The sequence below is a fragment of the Oncorhynchus tshawytscha genome, linkage group LG30 (genome assembly GCF_018296145.1).
Source record: "Oncorhynchus tshawytscha isolate Ot180627B linkage group LG30, Otsh_v2.0, whole genome shotgun sequence".
Classification (NCBI taxonomy): Eukaryota; Metazoa; Chordata; class Actinopteri; order Salmoniformes; family Salmonidae; genus Oncorhynchus; species Oncorhynchus tshawytscha.
In genome coordinates, this window is record NC_056458.1 from 45,942,735 (window position 1) to 45,962,517 (window position 19,783).

Genomic DNA, 19,783 nt, shown 5'->3' on the forward strand with positions numbered 1-19,783 from the left:
AGAATCACTACTCACTAGGGAGAATCACTACTCACTAGGGAGAATCACTACTCACTAGGGAGAATCACTACTCACTAGGGAGAATCACTACTCACTAGGGAGAATCACTACTCACTAGGGAGAATCACTACTCACTGGGGAGAATCACTACTCACTAGGGAGAATCACTACTCACTAGGGAGAATCACTACTCACTGGGGAGAATCACTGCTCACTAGGAGAATCACTGCTCACTAGGGAGAATCACTACTCACTAGGGAGAATCACTACTCACTAGGGAGAATCACTACTCACGAGGGAGAATCACTACTCACTAGAGAGAATCACTACTCTCTAGGTAGAATCACTGCTCACTAGGGAGAATCACTACTCTCTAGGGAGAATCACTGCTCACTAGGGAGAATCACTACTCAGTAGGGAGAATCACTGCTCACTAGGGAGAATCACTGCTCACTAGGGAGAATCACTACTCACTAGGGAGAATCACTGCCCACTAGGGAGAATCACTGCTCACTAGGGAGAATCACTAGAGAGAATCATTACTCACAGGGGAGATTCACTACGCACTAGGTTTAATCACTACTCACTAGGGAGAATCACTACTCACTAGAGAGAATCACTGCTCACTGGGGAGAATCAACTCACTAGGGAGAATCACTACTCACTAGAGAGAATCACTGCTCACTGGGGAGAATCACTACTCACTAGGGAGAATCACTCACTAGGGAGAATCACTACTCACTAGGAGAATCACTACTCACTAGAGAGAATCACTGCTCACTGGGGAGAATCACTGCTCACTAGGGAGAATCACTGCCCACTAGGGAGATTCACTGCTCACTGGGGAGAATCACTACTCACTAGGGAGAATCACTACTCACTAGAGAGAATCACTGCTCACTGGGGAGAATCACTACTCACTAGGGAGAATCACTGCTCACTAGGGAGAATCACTGCCCACTAGGGAGATTCACTGCTCACTGGGGAGAATCACTACTCACTAGGGAGAATCACTACTCACTAGAGAGAATCACTGCTCACTGGGGAGAATCACTACTCACTAGGGAGAATCACTACTCACTAGGGAGAATCACTACTCACTAGGGAGAATCACTGCTCACTAGGGAGAATCACTGCCCACTAGGGAGAATCACTACTCACTAGAGAGAATCACTACTCACTGGGGAGAATCACTACTCACTAGGGAGAATCACTGCCCACTAGGGAGAATCACTGCTCACTAGGGAGAATCACTGCCCACTAGGAGATTCACTGCTCACTGGGGAGAATCACTACTCACTAGGGAGAATCACTACTCACTAGAGAGAATCACTGCTCACTGGGGAGAATCACTACTCACTAGGGAGAATCACTACTCACTAGGGAGAATCACTACTCACTAGGGAGAATCACTACTCACTAGGGAGAATCACTACTCACTAGGGAGAATCACTACTCACTGGGGAGAATCACTACTCACTAGGGAGAATCACTACTCACTAGGGAGAATCACTACTCACTGGGGAGAATCACTGCTCACTAGGGAGAATCACTGCTCACTAGGGAGAATCACTACTCACTAGGGAGAATCACTACTCACTAGGGAGAATCACTACTCACGAGGGAGAATCACTACTCACTAGAGAGAATCACTACTCTCTAGGTAGATTCACTACTCACTGGGTAGAATCACTGCTCACTAGGGAGAATCACTGCTCACTAGGGAGAATCACTACTCACTAGGGAGAATCACTGCTCACTAGGGAGAATCACTACTCACCAGGGAGAATCACTACTCACTAGGGAGAATCACTACTCACTAGGGAGAATCACTGCTCACTAGGGAGAATCACTGCCCACTAGGGAGAATCACTGCTCACTAGGGAGAATCACTAGAGAGAATCATTACTCACAGGGAGAATCACTGCTCACTAGTGAGAATCACTGCTCACTAGGGAGAATCACTACTCACTAGGGAGAATCACTGCTCACTAGGGAGAATCACTACTCACTGGGGAGAATCACACTCACTAGGGAGAATCACTACTCACTAGGGAGAATCACTGCTCACTAGGGAGAATCACTGCCCACTAGGGAGAATCACTGCTCACTAGGGAGAATCACTAGAGAGAATCATTACTCACAGGGGAGAATCACTACGCACTAGGTTTAATCACTACTCACTAGGGAGAATCACTACTCACTAGGGAGAATCACTGCTCACTAGGGAGAATCACTACTCACCAGGGAGAATCACTGCCCACTAGGGAGAATCACTGCCCACTAGGTAGAATCACTACTCACTGGGGAGAATCACTACTCACGAGGGAGAATCACTACTCACTCGAGAGAATCACTAATCTCTAGGTAGAATCACTGCTCACTAGGGAGAATCACTACTCACTGGGTAGAATCACTGCTCACTGGGTAGAATCACTGCTCACTAGGGAGAATCACTGCTCACTAGGGAGAATCACTACTCACTAGGGAGAATCACTACTCACCAGGGAGAATCACTAATCACTAGGGAGAATCACTACTCACCAGGGAGAATCACTAATCACTAGGGAGAATGACTATTCACTAGGGAGAATCACTACTCACTGGGGAGAATCACTACTCACTAGGGAGAATCACTACTCACTAGGGAGAAACACTACTCACTAGGGAGAATCACTACTCACTAGGGAGAATCACTGCTCACTAGGGAGAATCACTGCCCACTAGGGAGAATCACTGCCCACTAGGTAGAATCACTACTCACTGGGGAGAATCACTACTCACGAGGGAGAATCACTACTCACTCGAGAGAATCACTAATCTCTAGGTAGAATCACTGCTCACTAGGGAGAATCACTACTCACTGGGTAGAATCACTGCTCACTAGGGAGAATCACTGCTCACTAGGGAGAATCACTACTCACTAGGGAGAATCACTACTCACCAGGGAGAATCACTAATCACTAGGGAGAATGACTATTCACTAGGGAGAATCACTACTCACTGGGGAGAATCACTACTCACTAGGGAGAATCACTACTCACTAGGGAGAATCACTAGAGAGAATCATTACTCACAGGGGAGAATCACTACGCACTAGGTTTAATCACTACTCACTAGGGAGAATCACTACTCACTAGGGAGAATCACTGCTCACTAGGGAGAATCACTACTCACCAGGGAGAATCACTAATCACTAGGGAGAATCACTATTCACTAGGGAGAATCACTACTCACTGGGGAGAATCACTACTCACTAGGGAGAATCACTACTCACTAGGGAGAATCACTGCTCACTAGGGAGAATCACTGCTCACTAGGGAGAATCACTACTCACTGGGAGAATCACTGCTCACTAGGGAGAATCAGTGCTCACTAAGGAGAATCACTGCTCACTAGGGAGAATCACTACTCACCAGGGAGAATCACTACTCACTAGGGAGAATCACTATTCACTAGGGAGCATCACTACTCACTGGGGAGAATCACTATTCACTAGTGAGAATCACTACTCACTAGGGAGAATCACTGCTCACTAGGGAGAATCACTACTCACTGAGGAGAATCACTACTCACTAGGGAGAATCACTACTCACTAGAGAGAATCACTACTCTCTAGGGAGAATCACTACTCACTAGGGAGAATCACTGCTCACTAGGGAGAATCACTGCTCACTAGGGAGAATCACTACTCACTAGGGAGAATCACTGCTCACTGGGGAGAATCACTGCTCACTAGGGAGAATCACTGCTCACTAGGGAGAATCACTGCTCACTAGGGAGAATCACTGCTCACTAGGGAGAATCACTACTCACTAGGGAGAATCACTACTCACTGGGGACAATCACTACTCACTAGGAGAATCACTACTCACTAGGGAGAATCACTACTCACTGGGGAGAATCACTGCTCACTAGGGAGAATCACTGCTCACTAGGGAGAATCACTACTCACTAGGGAGAATCACTACTCACTAGGAGAATCACTACTCACGAGGGAGAATCACTACTCACTAGAGAGAATCACTACTCTCTAGGTAGAATCACTGCTCACTAGGGAGAATCACTACTCACTAGGGAGAATCACTGCTCACTAGGGAGAATCACTACTCACTAGGTAGAATCACTGCTCACTAGGGAGAATCACTGCTCACTAGGGAGAATCACTACTCACTAGGGAGAATCACTGCTCACTAGGGAGAATCACTGGTCACTAAGGAGAATCACTGCCCACTAGGGAGAATCACTGCCCACTAGGGAGAATCACTACTCACTAGGGAGAATCACTGCTCACTAGGGAGAATCACTGCCCACTAGGGATCACTGCTCACTGGGGAGAATCACTACTCACTAGGGAGAATCACTGCCCACTAGGGAGATTCACTGCTCACTGGGGAGAATCACTACTCACTAGGGAGAATCACTGCTCACTAGGGAGAATCACTACTCACTGGGTAGAATCACTGCTCACTAGGGAGAATCACTGCTCACTAGGGAGAATCACTACTCACCAGGGAGAATCACTACTCACTAGGGAGAATCACTATTCACTAGGGAGCATCACTACTCACTGGGGAGAATCACTATTCACTAGTGAGAATCACTACTCACTAGAGAGAATCACTACTCACTAGGGAGAATCACTGCTCACTAGGGAGAATCACTGCTCACTAGGGAGAATCACTACTCACCAGGGAGAATCACTACTCACTAGGGAGAATCACTATTCACTAGGGAGCATCACTACTCACTGGGGAGAATCACTACTCACTAGGGATAATCACTACTCACTAGGGAGAATCACTACTCACCAGGGAGAATCACTACTCACTAGGGAGAATCACTACTCACTAGGGAGAATCACTATTCACTTGGGAGAATCACTGCTCACTAGGTAGAATCACTACTCACTAGAGCAAATCACTACTCACTATGGAGAATCACTAATCACTAGAGAGAATCACTACTCACTAGGGAGAATCACTACTCACTAGGGAGAATCACTACTCACTAGGGAGAATCACTACTCACTAGGGAGAATCACTACTCACTAGGGAGAATCACTGCTCACTAGGGAGAATCACTACTCACTAGGGAGAATCACTCCTCACCAGGGAGAATCACTATTCACTAGGGAGAATCACAATTTATTTCATATGGACAGTTTCCCGTTTAACTTTAAATCATGTGTGGTGGTGGAGTAGTCTTACTAAGGGCATAACTGTGGACATTTCAGACTGACTCAGCATTTTAGTTTTAATTTAACTCTGGTACAGTAGCAAAAATATTAGCATGTACTATAATTTGCGACACTCGCACAAATGTTTTTTTTGTCATGAGAATAACTGCTAAGCTATTTTCAATTAATTGGACTCAAATATTCCTCAAGTCGTCCAGATCATGGGTTGTCTTCAATAAATGGCATTATTAGTCCTGTGGATTTGCATGTCAGACTTCATAGATAAAAAAAACTGACTGTACTAGCACACTGGCTAGGGATTAAATACACACTGGTAAATACAGCACATTGCTGTGTTGGAGATAACAGAATTGGACCTTGTTGAGGGGGGGTGTCTTCTATCAGTGTTGGAGATAACAGAATTGGACCTTGTTGAGGGGGGTCTGTCTTCTATCAGTGTTGGAGATAACAGAATTGGACCTTGTTGAGGGGGGTCTGTCTTCTATCAGTGTTGGAGATAACAGAATTGGACCTTGTTGAGGGGGGTCTGTCTTCTATCAGTGTTGGAGATAACAGAATAAGACCTGGTTGGGGGTCTGTCTTCTATCAGTGTTAGAGATAACAGAATAGGACCTTGTTGAGGTTGGGGGTCTGTCTTCAATCAGTGTTAGAGATAACATAATAAGACCTGGCTGGGGAGTGTCTTCGATCAGTGTTGGAGATAACAGAATAGGACCTTGTTGAGGTTGGGGGTCTGTCTTCTATCAGTGTTGGAGATAACAGAATAAGGCCTGGTTGGGGGTCTTTCTTCTATCAGTGTTAGAGATAACAGAATAGGACCTTGTTGAGGTTGGGGGTCTGTCTTCTATCAGTGTTAGAGATAACAGAATAAGACCTGGTTGGGGAGTGTCTTCTATCAGTGTTGGAGATAACAGAATAGGACCTTGTTGAGGGGGGTCTGTCTTCTATCAGTGTTGGAGATAACAGAATAGGACCTTGTTGAGGTTGGCTGGTCTCGGTCTTCTCTAATTCAAGTTTCCAGCTTTGTGCATACATTTTTTCTCTGTCTCTCTCACATGGCATTGTGGTGTAGGACATTGACCAAAGACATGCAGCACTTGCATTGGGAAAGATAATACCCTTTTGGGTTGGAGTTTTGAAGCAGCAGGCTCTCCCTCATGCAGTGTCCAACTTTGTGTTCTAGGCAGCTAGTTTTGGGTCTGAGTCTCTCTGTCGTGTCTATCCTCCCTCTCATCCAGTCTCTCTGTAGTGAGTGTCTATCCTCCCTCTCATCCAGTCTCTCTGTAGTGAGTGTCTATCCTCCCTCTCATCCTGTCTCTCTGTAGTGAGTGTCTATCCTCCCTCTCATCCAGTCTCTGTAGTGAGTGTCTATCCTCCCTCTCATCTAGTCTCTGTAGTGAGTGTCTATCGTCCCTCTCATCCTGTCTCTGTAGTGAGTGTCTATCGTCCCTCTCATCCTGTCTCTGTAGTGAGTGTCTATCCTCCCTCTCATCCATCCATCCATCCATCCAGCCAGACACTACCAACAACAGCTGGCTCTCTAAATCTCATATTTAGTGATATAATCCCAGTGCTGTGGATTCTGTTTTGGATTATAAAAGGTTGTAGTAGTTGTGTGTGATTATCCTGAAAAGGTTTTTTCCCAGGCGGGGAGCTACAAATACGATGTCTGTGTTCTCATTGTTTACATGTAGTGTATCATTCATACCCTATAACTAGTCATACGACCAGACGACGAACAAACACACTCAACATTTATATCAGTGTGTTTTTATATCAGTGTGTCTATTGGAACCGTATCTGCCCTGGTCAACACGTTTTGCACTATATAGCGAAGTAGTGCACTGTATCCTGTAGGGAATAGGGTGTTTGTGTGTTTGTGTCGGCCTGCAGTATTAGCCAGAGGAAAACATAGGCGGTCATCATTAAGCTGATGCTGGGAGTATTTTGAGAGAAGGTACTGTTTAAGCAGCTTGTTAGTCCCAATCCACTGTGAACTGTACCCAGCTGCCCCACGTTATACATAAATCTTTTTGCAGAATCTCTGATGTAGAGGGAGTAAGTCGATGACAGAAAAACAATAATAATCATGCTTGTGGCCTTCTGCTATTCAGGAGGCATTGATCCAGCCAGGGGGTGGGAAGGTTTTGACCTCTGATGACAGATCAAAGTTCCAATACGAAGTATATTTATTTATTTACATTTAGCTTGCGCTTTTATCCAAAGACACTTTACATTCCAGTGAGTGCTATACATTTTCTTTCTTCATGAATATGTCATATTTTCCTGGATAAAACCCTGCAGGAATTTAAATTGCCGGCGTCAAGCTCTTACCCACCAACCAGCACAGAGTACAACATGTTTCCAGAGCCTCATTGTTGACTGTCATGTTGTCAGGTTGACACGGCCAGTGAAGTGGAGGAGCTGGACATCGATGTATCCCCAGCGCCTTACACAGCTCTCAGGGGAGCCTCCCAGCTACAGGTGTTCATTGCCAGATACAGGTAAGGACTGGCAGACACAGCGTCGGCCAAATCAGCCGTATGACTTCACTCTGTTGTTGATTTCTCCTAGTTATTGTTTAGATGCTAGATTTAGTGGCGTTAATTAGTAGAAATAATTAAAGAATGTTTCTTCTTCTTCTTTTTCACAGAGAATCTCGGTATACAACAGTTAACAATAACAATGAGATGAGTTGTGTTTCTAATACTTTAGCGTTGATAATACGGCTTTATTTTTCTCCAGCTATAACCCTTATGATGGTCCCAATGATAACCCAGAGGTGGAGCTGCCTCTCACCGCTGGGGAGTACATCTATGTTTATGGCGGTATGGATGACGACGGATTCTATGAAGGTGGGACTTCTCCAAAACCTTACGTTTTAACACTGAAAGTATAAAAATGTACACTGAAATGTTAACACTGATATTTAGATTTTTTTTATGTTAACACTTAGTTACAATTTAACATTGACGTGTTAACACTGAAAGTTACAATTTGACATGTTAACACTAAAAGTTTTTTTTAACACTGTCAAAGTTTTTAGTATCTGAAACAAAACACCAAACGGAAGTCCCCTCTCTCTCTGTCCCTCTTCAGGAGAGCTGATGGACGGGCGAAGAGGGCTGGTCCCCTCCAACTTTGTGGAACGTGTCTCAGACGACGACATGATAAGCGCCCACGTTCCAGAGGGCACGGATATATCCCACAACTCCCTGCTGGACAGCAGCCTGCACAGCGCCAGTCACCAGCACCACCTCTGCCTTGGGGGCCCAGGTACCTCTGAGAGGACAGACCCTACGCCAGCAGCCTCCGTCCTGAATTCTCTCTCCGTCCCCTCAGGGGAGCAGTTCCCCTCGGATCCATCCCTCCCAGCCCCCCTCACCAACGGCCTGGATCTGGACCTAGAGGTGGGGGTGGGCACTGTGCCTTACCCGCGCAAGCTCACCCTCATCAAGCAGCTGGCCAAGAGCATCATTATCAGCTGGGACGGACCGCTGGTGCCGGCGGGCTGGGGCAACGTGTGGAGCTACAATGTATACGTGGACCAGGAGCTGAAGCTCAACGTGCCCTTCGGCTCCCAGACTAAAGCTGTCCTAGAGAGACTAGACGTCACCCTCAAGGCCTACCGGGTGTCTGTGCAGAGCCTGACGGAGCGCGGCAACTCAGACCAGCTCCGTTGCTCATTACTGGTGGGCAGGGACGTGTGTGTGGCGCCCACTCAGCTCAGAGTCGACCGGGTAACCGCCACCTCGGCCAGCCTGGCCTGGCTGCCGAGCAACAGTAACTATGTGCATGTTGTGTCCTTGAACGAGGAGGAGATGGAACTGGTGAAGGCTGGCAGCTACTCACTGTGCCTCGGTAACCTCACGCCCAGCCTTCAGTACACGGTCAAGGTGGAGGCTCAGCCGCACCAAACCCCTGGGAGATTCCCCAGGAGAGACGGGAACACAAGACCGCCACCACCACCTTCACCACGTTGGCCGCAGGTACGTGTTGCGAGATGGGTGAGAGATACTGAAGATCAGAGATACTCAAGTCCAAGTAAGGAGGGCTGAGGAACTGCTGGTTTTATGTTTCTACATGAAAGCTAATTTGATTCATGTCAGTGATTTGCCAGAGATTCCACTCAACTGGTGTCCTCGGTCTTTAAAACAGTCCCTGATTAGAGAAGAGGAATGTAGTCAGGGGGCTGTTTATGAGCTGAGATTTGCTCGTGGTTTGATGTTTAATCCCTCGTCTCCCAGGCCCCCCAGACGCTCCTCTGGGCGTGCAGCTGGAGCAGGGGCCGTCCCCGGGAATCGCCCTCATCAGCTGGCTGCCTGTCACCATCGATGCTGCTGGGACCTCCAACGGGGTCCGCGTCACCGGATACACAATCTACGCTGACAAGAGAAAGGCGAGAACTATAGTATTGTGTTTCTTCACTGGACACAGAGCAGAGTGTTTTAGGTTTTGGATGTAAAATCAAATCAAATCAAATCAAATTTTATTTGTCACATACACATGGTTAGCAGATGTTAATGCGAGTGTAGCGAAATGCTTGTGCTTCTAGTTCCGACAATGCAGTAATAACGAACAAGTAATCTAACTAACAATTCCAAAAAAACTGTCTCATACACAGTGTAAGGGGATAAAGAATATGTACATAAGGATATATGAATGAGTGATGGTACAGAGCAGCATAGGCAAGATACAGTAGATGATATCGAGTACAGTATATACATATGAGATGAGTATGTAAACCAAGTGGCGTAGTTAAAGTGGCTAGTGATACATGTATTACATAAGGATGCAGTCGATGATATAGAGTACAGTATCTACGTATGCATATGAGATGAATAATGTAGGGTAAGTAACATTATATAAGGTAGCATTGTTTAAAGTGGCTAGTGATATATTTACATCATTTCCCATCAATTCCCATGATTAAAGTGGCTGGAGTAGAGTCAGTGTCATTGACAGTGTGTTGGCAGTAGCCACTCAATGTTAGTGGTGGCTGTTTAACAGTCTGATGGCCTTGAGATAGAAGCTGTTTTTCAGTCTCTCGGTCCCAGCTTTGATGCACCTGTACTGACCTCGCCTTCTGGATGACAGCGGGGTGAACAGGCAGTGGCTCGGGTGGTTGATGTCCTTGATGATCTTTATGGCCTTCCTGTAGCATCGGGTGGTGTAGGTGTCCTGGAGGGCAGGTAGTTTGCCCCGGTGATGCGTTGTGCAGACCTCACTACCCTCTGGAGAGCCTTACGGTTGAGGGCGGTGCAGTTGCCATACCAGGCGGTGATACAGCCCGCCAGGATGCTCTCGATTGTGCATCTGTAGAAGTTTGTGAGTGCTTTTGGTGACAAGCCGAATTTCTTCAGCCTCCTGAGGTTGAAGAGGCGCTGCTGCGCCTTCCTCACGATGCTGTCTGTGTGAGTGGACCAATTCAGTTTGTCTGTGATGTGTATGCCGAGGAACTTAAAACTTGCTACCCTCTCCACTACTGTTCCATCGATGTGGATGGGGGTGTTCCCTCTGCTGTTTCCTGAAGTCCACAATCATCTCCTTAGTTTTGTTGACGTTGAGTGTGAGGTTATTTTCCTGACACCACACTCCGAGGGCCCTCACCTCCTCCCTGTAGGCCGTCTCGTCGTTATTGGTAATCAAGCCTACCACTGTTGTGTCGTCCGCAAACTTGATGATTGAGTTGGAGGCGTGCATGGCCACGCAGTCGTGGGTGAACAGGGAGTACAGGAGAGGGCTCAGAACGCACCCTTGTGGGGCCCCAGTGTTGAGGATCAGCGGGGAGGAGATGTTGTTGCCTACCCTCACCACCTGGGGCGGCCCGTCAGGAAGTCCAGTACCCAGTTGCACAGGGCGGGGTCGAGACCCAGGGTCTCGAGCTTGATGACGAGCTTGGAGGGTACTATGGTGTTGAATGCCGAGCTGTAGTCGATGAACAGCATTCTCACATAGGTATTCCTCTTGTCCAGATGGGTTAGGCAGTGTGCAGTGTGGTTGAGATTGCATCGTCTGTGGACCTATTTGGGCGGTAAGCAAATTGGAGTGGGTCAAGGGTGTCAGGTAGGGTGGAGGTGATATGGTCCTTGACTAGTCTCTCAAAGCACTTCATGATGACGGATGTGAGTGCTACGGGGCGGTAGTCGTTTAGCTCAGTTACCTTAGCTTTCTTGGGAACAGGAACAATGGTGGCCCTCTTGAAGCATGTGGGAACAGCAGACTGGTATAGGGATTGATTGAATATGTCCGTAAACACACCGGCCAGCTGGTCTGCGCATGCTCTGAGGGCGCGGCTGGGGATGCCGTCTGGGCCTGCAGCCTTGCGAGGGTTAACACGTTTAAATGTCTTACTCACTTTGGCTGCAGTGAAGGAGAGACCGCATGTTTTCGTTGCAGGCCGTGTCAGTGGCACTGTATTGTCCTCAAAGCGGGCAAAAAGTTATTTAGTCTGCCTGGGAGCAAGACATCCTGGTCCGTGACTGGGCTGGGTTTCTTCCTGTAGTCCGTGATTGACTGTAGACCCTGCCACATGCCTCTTGTGTCTGAGCCGTTGAATTGAGATTCTACTTTGTGTCTGTACTGGCGCTTAGCTTGTTTGATAGCCTTGCGGAGGGAATAGCTGCACTGTTTGTATTCAGTCATGTCACCAGACACCTTGCCCTGATTAAAAGCAGTGGTTCGTGCCTTCAGTTTCACACGAATGCTGCCATCAATCCACGGTTTCTGGTTAGGGAATGTTTTAATCGTTGCTATGGGAACGACATCTTCAACGCACGTTCTAATGAACTAAAAGACGACGAAATTATGATGGGAGGGAAATAGTTCTGAAATTAGTTTGAATTGAGTGTGTCTGTCAGACCAGTATTTTAGGAGAGGTTCTGGTCTCTAAAGGCCCGTTGAGTGTGTCTATCAGGCCAGTGTTTTAGGAGAGGTTCTGGACTCGAAAGGCCCATTGAGTGTGTCTGTCAGGCCAGTGTTTTAGGAGAGGTTCTGCACTCGAAAGGCCCATTGAGTGTATCTGTCAGGCCAGTGTTTTAGGAGAGGTTCTGGACTCGAAAGGCCCATTGAGTGAGTCTGTCAGGCCAGTGTTTTAGGAGAGGTTCTGGGCTCTAAAGGCCCATTGAGTGTGTCTGTCAGGCCAGTGTTTTAGGAGAGGTTCTGGGCTCTAAAGGCCCATTGATTGTGTCTGTCAGGCCAGTGTTTTAGGAGAGGTTCTGTATTGCTCTCTTTCTCAAGACAGTGGTGTGTGTTTGTGTTCCACAGTATTTGTCGGTGATTCAGCTTTGACTGTAGTGATGTCTTGTCCCACGCTGCTGACTTTTCTATTGTTTGTCTGAGGTGTGAGGATAGTGTGTGTCTGTGCTGTTGACCCCTCTCTCCCCTCCTGCAATACCCTAGGTGTTGGAGGTGTCATCCCCAACGGCGGGCAGTGCCCTGATGGGCCCGTCTCAGATCCAGTCCCTGATGGCAGCCCACGAGCTCACTGTGCGCACCATGTCTGCACATGGGGAGTCCATCGACTCTATTCCAGTCAACGTGCCCGCCAAGTTGTCCAACATCATGACCGGCCAGGCTTCGGCCGCCTCCTGCTCCTCGTCAACCCCTATTCGTCAGTCAACCCCTGTCCACCAGTCGCCACCCTACCAGTCACCCTCCATTTGTCAGTCAACCCCTATCTACCAGTCGCCACCCTACCAGTCACCCCCAGTGCATCAGTCAACTCCTGTTCACCAGTCGCCCCCCTACCAGTCACCCCCAATGCATCAGTCAACTCCTGTCCACCAGTCGCCCCCTACCAGTCACCCCCAGTGCATCAGTCAACTCCTGTCCACCAGTCGTCCCCCTACCAGTCACCCCCAGTGCATCAGTCAACTCCTGTCCACCAGTCGCCCCCTACCAGTCACCCCCAGTGCATCAGTCAACTCCTATCCACCAGTTGCCCCCTACCAGTCACCCCCAGTGCATCAGTCAACTCCTGTCCACCAGTCGCCCTCCTACCAGTCACCCCCAGTGCATCAGTCAACTCCTGTCCACCAGTCGCCCCCCTACCTGTCTTCGTCACCACCCGTCCAGCCCCAATCCCCATCTTACGGGAACTCAGCTGCCAAAGTGTCCACGCTGCCCTACGCCACTGCCTCGCCGCCACTAGACGTCGCCCACGCCATGGGCCCTAACGGGGCCCTCCACACAGAGGCCTGCTCCCCACACCCTGCCTCGTACGCGGAGGTCTGGGCTAACCCCTTAGCAAAATCTCCTGTCCCCCCTTGGGCTGCCTTGGCAGTGCTTGAGGCTATGTCATCTCCAGTAGCACTAAACTATCAGGCCAAGTTACCATCAGTACCGTCAGCCTATCAGGCCATGCTACCATCAGCTTCTCACATCAACACAACGGTATGTACAACACTGCTTAAACACCTGCTCTAGAATTCGTATTAAGAACTCTCATCTAGAACTGTCATATAGAACTCTAAAACTCACCTGCTCTAGAACTCTCATCTAGAACTCTAAAACTCATCTGCTCTAGAAGTGTCATCTAGAACTCCCCTGCTCTAGAACTCTCATATCGAACTCACCTGCTCTAGAACACACATCTAGAACTAACCTCCTCTAGAATGCTCATCTAGAACTCTAGGTCTCACCTGCTCTAGAACTCTCATCTAGAACTCTAAAACTCACCTGCTCTAGAACTCTCATATCGAACTCACCTGCTCTAGAACTCTCATCTAGAACTCTAAAACTCATCTGCTCTAGAAGTGTCATCTAGAACTCCCCTGCTCTAGAACTCTCACATTGAACTCACCTGCTCTAGAACACGCATCTAGAACTAACCTCCTCTAGAATGCTCATCTAGAACTCTAGGTCTCACCTGCTCTAGAACTCTCATCTAAAACTCTAAAACTCACCTGCTCTAAAATTCTCTAACTCACCTGCTCTAGAACTCTCATCTAGAACTCTAAAACTCACCTGCTCTAGAAGTGTCATCTAGAACTCCCCTGCTCTAGAACTCTCATATCGAACTCACCTGCTCTAGAACACTCATCTAGAACTCTAGGTCTCACCTGCTCTAGAATGCTCATCTAGAACTCTAAAACTTACATGCTCCATAACTCTTATTTACAACTCTAGAACTCACCTACTCTATAACTCTCATCTAGAACTCTAGAACTTACTTGCTCTAGAACATTAATCTAGAACTCACTTGCTTGAGAACACTCATCTAGAACTTACCTGCTCTAGAATGTTCATCTAGAACTCACCTACTCTAGAACACTCATCTAGAACCTCTAGAACTCACCTGTCGTTATCTAGTCTACATTACTGTAACTATGTTGACTAAGCGTATGTAATACTGTATATCCTTGTCCTCCAACCAGAGCCCACATCTAGGCCCAGCAGTGGCCACGGAGCAGAGCAGAGCAGACCGCCCCAGAGTTCTCCGTCCTGTCATGTCCATCACAGACTTTCTCCCTGTGGAGGACGACTCCCGTGTCAACCTTTCAACCCCTGAGCCCTACCCCACCCCGCCCAAGGCCCTTGTGCCACCCGCTGGGGACCTCATCAACCCCCTGGACACACAGCCTCTCCGGCCCCCCAGAGCCCCCTCTCCCCTGGAGTCAGAACCAGACTACTCCATGGAGAGGCCGACCACACGCTTGGTGTCCATGGAGGAGTTCCTCAGTCAGGACCAGGACACAGGCTTCAACAGGCAGCAGGTTGGTTAGTTAATTAATTAGTTAGTTAGGTAGGTAGGTAGGTAGGTAGGTAGGTAGGTAGGTAGGTAGGTAGGTACTGTAGGTAGGTGGGTAGGTACTGTAGGTAGGTGGGTAGGTACTGTAGGTAGGTAGGTACTGTAGGTAGGTAGGGGTACGGTAGGTACTGTAGGTAGGTAGGTGGGTGGGGGTACTGTAGGTAGGTGGTACTGTGGGTGGGTACTGTAGGTACTGTGGGGTAGGTGGGTACTGTGGGTAGGTAGGCAGGGTAGGGTGGGCAGGGCAGGCAGGCAGGCAGGGCAGGTAGGTACTGTGGGTGGGCAGGTGGGCAGGCAGGCAGGGGCAGGCAGGCAGGCAGGCACTGTGGGTGGGCAGGTGGGTACTGTGGGTATGTAGGTAGGTACTGTAGGGGTAGGTAGGGTACGTAGGCAGGCAGGTGGGTAGGCAGGCACAGGCAGGTGGGCATGTAGGGGGTAGGTACGCAGGTGGGCAGGCAGGGCAGGCAGGCAGGTACTGTAGGTAGGTGGGTGGGTGGGTGGGTAGGTAGGTAGGCAGGTCTGTAGGTAGGTAGGTAGGTACTGCAGGTAGGCAGGCAGGCACTGCAGGTACTGTCGGTGGGTGCTGGGGTGGGTGGGTGGGCAGGCAGGTACTAGGTGGGCAGGCAGGCAGGTGGGCACTGTGGGTAGGTAGGCACGTAGGTGGGGTACTAGGTAGGTACTGTGGGTACTGCAGGTGGGTACTGTAGGTAGGGGTAGGTACTGTAGGCAGGGGTACTAGGTATGGAGGGACGTAGGTAGGTGGGTACTGTGGGTATGTGGGTAGGCTGTACGTAGGCAGGTGGGTACTAGGTAGGCAGGTAGGTAGGCAGGTAGGTACTGTAGGTGGGTGGGGGCTGTAGGCACTGTGGGTGGGTACTGTGGGTAGGTACGTAGGGTAGGTGGGCAGGCAGGGTGGGTACTGTAGGTAGGGAGGTAGGTAGGTAGGTACTGTAGGGTGGGTACTGTAGGTAGGTACTGCAGGTAGGCATTGCAGGTGGGCAGGTAGGCAGGCACGTGGGTGGGCAGGTAGGTAGGCAGGCAGGTAGGCAGGTAGGTAGGGTAGGTACTGTAGGTAGGTAGGGTATGGAGGGACTAGGTAGGTAGGGTAGGTACTGTAGGTAGGTAGGTAGGGTGGGGCAGGCAGGGTATGGAGGGACGGCAGGCAGGCAGGGGCAGGGGTGGGCAGGTAGGTGGGTAGGTACTGTGGGTATGTAGGTACTGTAGGTAGGTAGGTAGGTACTGTAGGTAGGTAGGGTACTGCAGGTGGGTACTGTGGGGGGTAGGTAGGTAGGTGGGTAGGTAGGTAGGTAGGTAGGTATGGAGGGGACGGTAGGTTGGTAGGTAGTGTAGGTAGGTAGGGTACTGTGGGTATGTAGGTAGGTACTGTAGGTACTGCAGGTGGGTACTGCAGGCAGGTGGGTACAGGTAGGTAGGTAGGTACTGTAGGTAGGGTAGGTACTGCTGTGGGTAGGTGGGGTGGGTACTGGGTAGGTAGGTACTGTAGGTAGGTAGGTAGGTAGGTAGGTGGAGGGAGGCAGGCAGGCAGTGCAGGTAGGTACTGTGGGGTAGGTAGGTAGGCAGGCAGGCAGGTATGGAGGACGGTAGGTAGGGTGGGTAGTGTAGGTAGGTACTGTGGGGGTACTGTGGGTATGTAGGTAGGTAGGTACTAGGTAGTAGGTAGGTGGGTATGCAGGGGTACTGTAGATACTGTGGGGTAGGTAGGTATGGAGGGACGGTAGGTAGGTAGTGTGGGTAGTGTGTGGGTAGGTAGGTACTGCAGGTGGGTATGTAGGTGGGTGCAGGCAGGCAGGGGGGGCAGGTGGGTACTGTAGGTAGGTAGGTGCTGTAGGCATGGGGGTAGGTGGGTACTGTGGGTAGGCAGGCAGGGGTAGGCAGGTACTGTGGGCAGGCAGGTAGGTAGGTACTGTGGGGGGCAGGTAGGTCTAGGTAGGTGTACTAGGCAGGCAGGCAGGTAGGCAGGCAGGCAGGTACTGCAGGCAGGCAGGCAGGCACTGTGGGGGCAGGTGGCACTGTGGGCAGGTGGGCAGGTGGGCACTGCAGGCAGGTACTGTAGGCAGGGGTGGGCAGGCAGGCAGGTACTGTAGGTAGGTAGGTAGGTAGGTAGGTAGGTAGGTAGGTAGGTAGGTAGGTACAGTGCATTTGGAAAGTATTCAGGCCACCTTACATTTTTTCCTCATTAATTTACACACAATACCCCATAAAGAAAAAGCAAAAAGAGTTCAATCTCGGTTTCATCAGACCAGGAAATCTCGTTTCTCATTGTCTGAGAGTCTTTCGGTGCCTTTTGGAAAACTCCAAGCAGGCTGTCATGTGCCTTTTTACTGAGGAGTGGCTTCCATCTGGCCACTCTAACATAAAGGCCTGATTGGTGGAGGGCTGCAGAGATGGTTGTCCTTCTGGAAGGTTCTCCCATCTCCACAGAAGAACTCTGGAGCTCTCTCAGAATGACCATCAGGTTCTTAGTCACCTCCCTGACCAAGGCCCTTCTCCCCTGATTGCTCATTTTGGCCAGGCGGCCAGCTCTAGGAAGAGTCTTGGTGGTTCCAAACTTATTCCATTTAAGAATAATGGAGACCACTGTGTTCTTGGGAACCTTCAATGCTGCAGACATTTTCTGGTAAACTTCCACAGATCTGTTCATGGACACAATCCTGTCTTGGAGCTCTATGGACAATTTCTTTGACCTCATGGTTTTGTTTTTGCTCTGACACGCACTGTCAACTCTGGGACCTTATATAGACAGGTGTGTTGCCTTTCCAAATCATGTCCAATCAATTGAATTTACCACAGGTGGACTCCAATCATGTTGTAGAAACATCTCAAGGATGATCAATGGAAACAAGGTGCACCTGAGCTCAATTTCATAGCAAAGGGTCTGAATAAGGTATTTCTGTTTTTAATTTGAACAAATTTTGCTGAAATTCTAAACAACTGTTTTTGCTTTTTCATTATGAGTTATTGTGTGTAGATTTTATTTGATTGAATCCATTTTAGAATTAAGGCTGTAAAATAAATGTGGAAAACGTCAAAGGGTCTGAATACATTCCAAATGCACAGTAGTTAATTAATTAGTTAATTAGTTAATTAGTTAGTTAGTACTGACCTGTGCTTCTTTGAATTTGTTTCATTAGTCCATTGTTGATGTGGTCCCCAAAAATGTTTTGCATGTCAGCAATCAAGTTTTCAAGATAAAAAACTTTCAAAATACAGAAATAGAGCCGGTATTATGTTTTACATCACATGATACAAAATGCATAATACCGGCTGTATTTCTGTATATTGAAAGTTATATACTGTATCTTGAAAACTTGATTGCTGACATGCAAAACATTTTGGGGTTTACATCAACAATGAATAGGACAAATTACCAAATACCTTTTAAATGTCATGGCCAGTTTCCTGGGAAGATACAATCTGCAAGCTACAGCAGACACCTCTGAAGTAATCTTTATCGTCCCTATGTTCCCCTCACATTGGCTAGTACTAACTGTGTTTTAATCCTCTGATGATTTGGATAATGCCGGCTCAGGTAGAAACTCTTAGAGAGAGAGATCAGTGGTCATGCCCTCACACACAGGTTGAAAAGTGCCAACATCACCCACACTCTTGTTTAGATTAACCAGTTACTGCCCTAGCTCTAGGAAAAGCCTTGGGATCATTATCTCTTGTTTAGATTAATCAGTTACTGCCCTAGCTCTAGGAAAAGCCTTAGGATCATTATCTCTTATGTATCAACAGGGTGCTTCAGACCAGGAAGCATTGAGGATAGAGGCAGGATATCAAGATATACCAGCGCTCATAGTACAATTTAGCGCAAATGTACCTAATAAATTAATGTTCCACTTTTATTGGCACCTACCTGTTAATAGCACTAAAATAATATCGACTCTAAATGTAGATTTGTAGATTTTGTCTGAGTTAGATATTGGCTAAGATATTGGCTAAGACATCATTGGTTATTCCACGGTCTGTAAGTGTGTTGTGCTGTGTGGTTCTGTCCTGTGGTTCAGCGGTATACTACCGGTCTGTAAGTGTGTTGTGCTGTGTGGTTCTGTCCTGTGGTTCAGCGGTATACCGCCGGTCCGGTGGAGCCAGAGAGCAGTAGGGGATCTGACCTGTCTGATATCCTGGAGGAAGAGGAGGATGACCTCTACTCTGACCCCCCTGGATCCGCCCTGGCCCGGGGGTACACCACCGGAGCCAACAGGGTAAACAGTCACCATAACACACACACACCATAACACACACACACCATAACACACACACACCATAACACACACACACACCATAACACACACACACCATAACACACACACACACCATAACACACACACACCATAACACACACACACACCATAACACACACACACCATAACACACACACACCATAACACACACACACACCATAACACACACACACACCATAACACACACACACACCATAACACACACACACCATAAACACACACACACCATAACACACACACACCATAACACACACACACCATAACACACACACACACCATAACACACACACACACCATAACACACACACACCATAACACACACACACCATAACACACACACACCATAACACACACACACCATAACACACACACACACCATAACACACACACACCATAACACACACACACCATAACACACACACACTATAACACACACACACCATAACACACACACACACCATAACACACACACACACCATAACACACACACACCATAAACACACACACACATAACACATAACACACACACATAACCATAACACACACACACACCATAACACACAC

General features: G+C 48.3%; 1 protein-coding gene across 1 annotated transcript in view; it reads left to right on the forward strand.

Annotated features, from left to right (window-relative positions):
• LOC112229071 (peripheral-type benzodiazepine receptor-associated protein 1) overlaps positions 1-19,783 on the forward strand; it is a 257,664-nt gene that overhangs the window by 199,353 nt on the left and 38,528 nt on the right. The window contains 8 exon segments of the mRNA XM_042309192.1: positions 7,598-7,704; positions 7,946-8,055; positions 8,300-9,115; positions 9,118-9,189; positions 9,448-9,599; positions 12,602-13,594; positions 14,578-14,916; positions 19,040-19,180. Of these exon segments, the coding sequence (XP_042165126.1) occupies positions 7,598-7,704; positions 7,946-8,055; positions 8,300-9,115; positions 9,118-9,189; positions 9,448-9,599; positions 12,602-13,594; positions 14,578-14,916; positions 19,040-19,180 (2,730 nt within the window).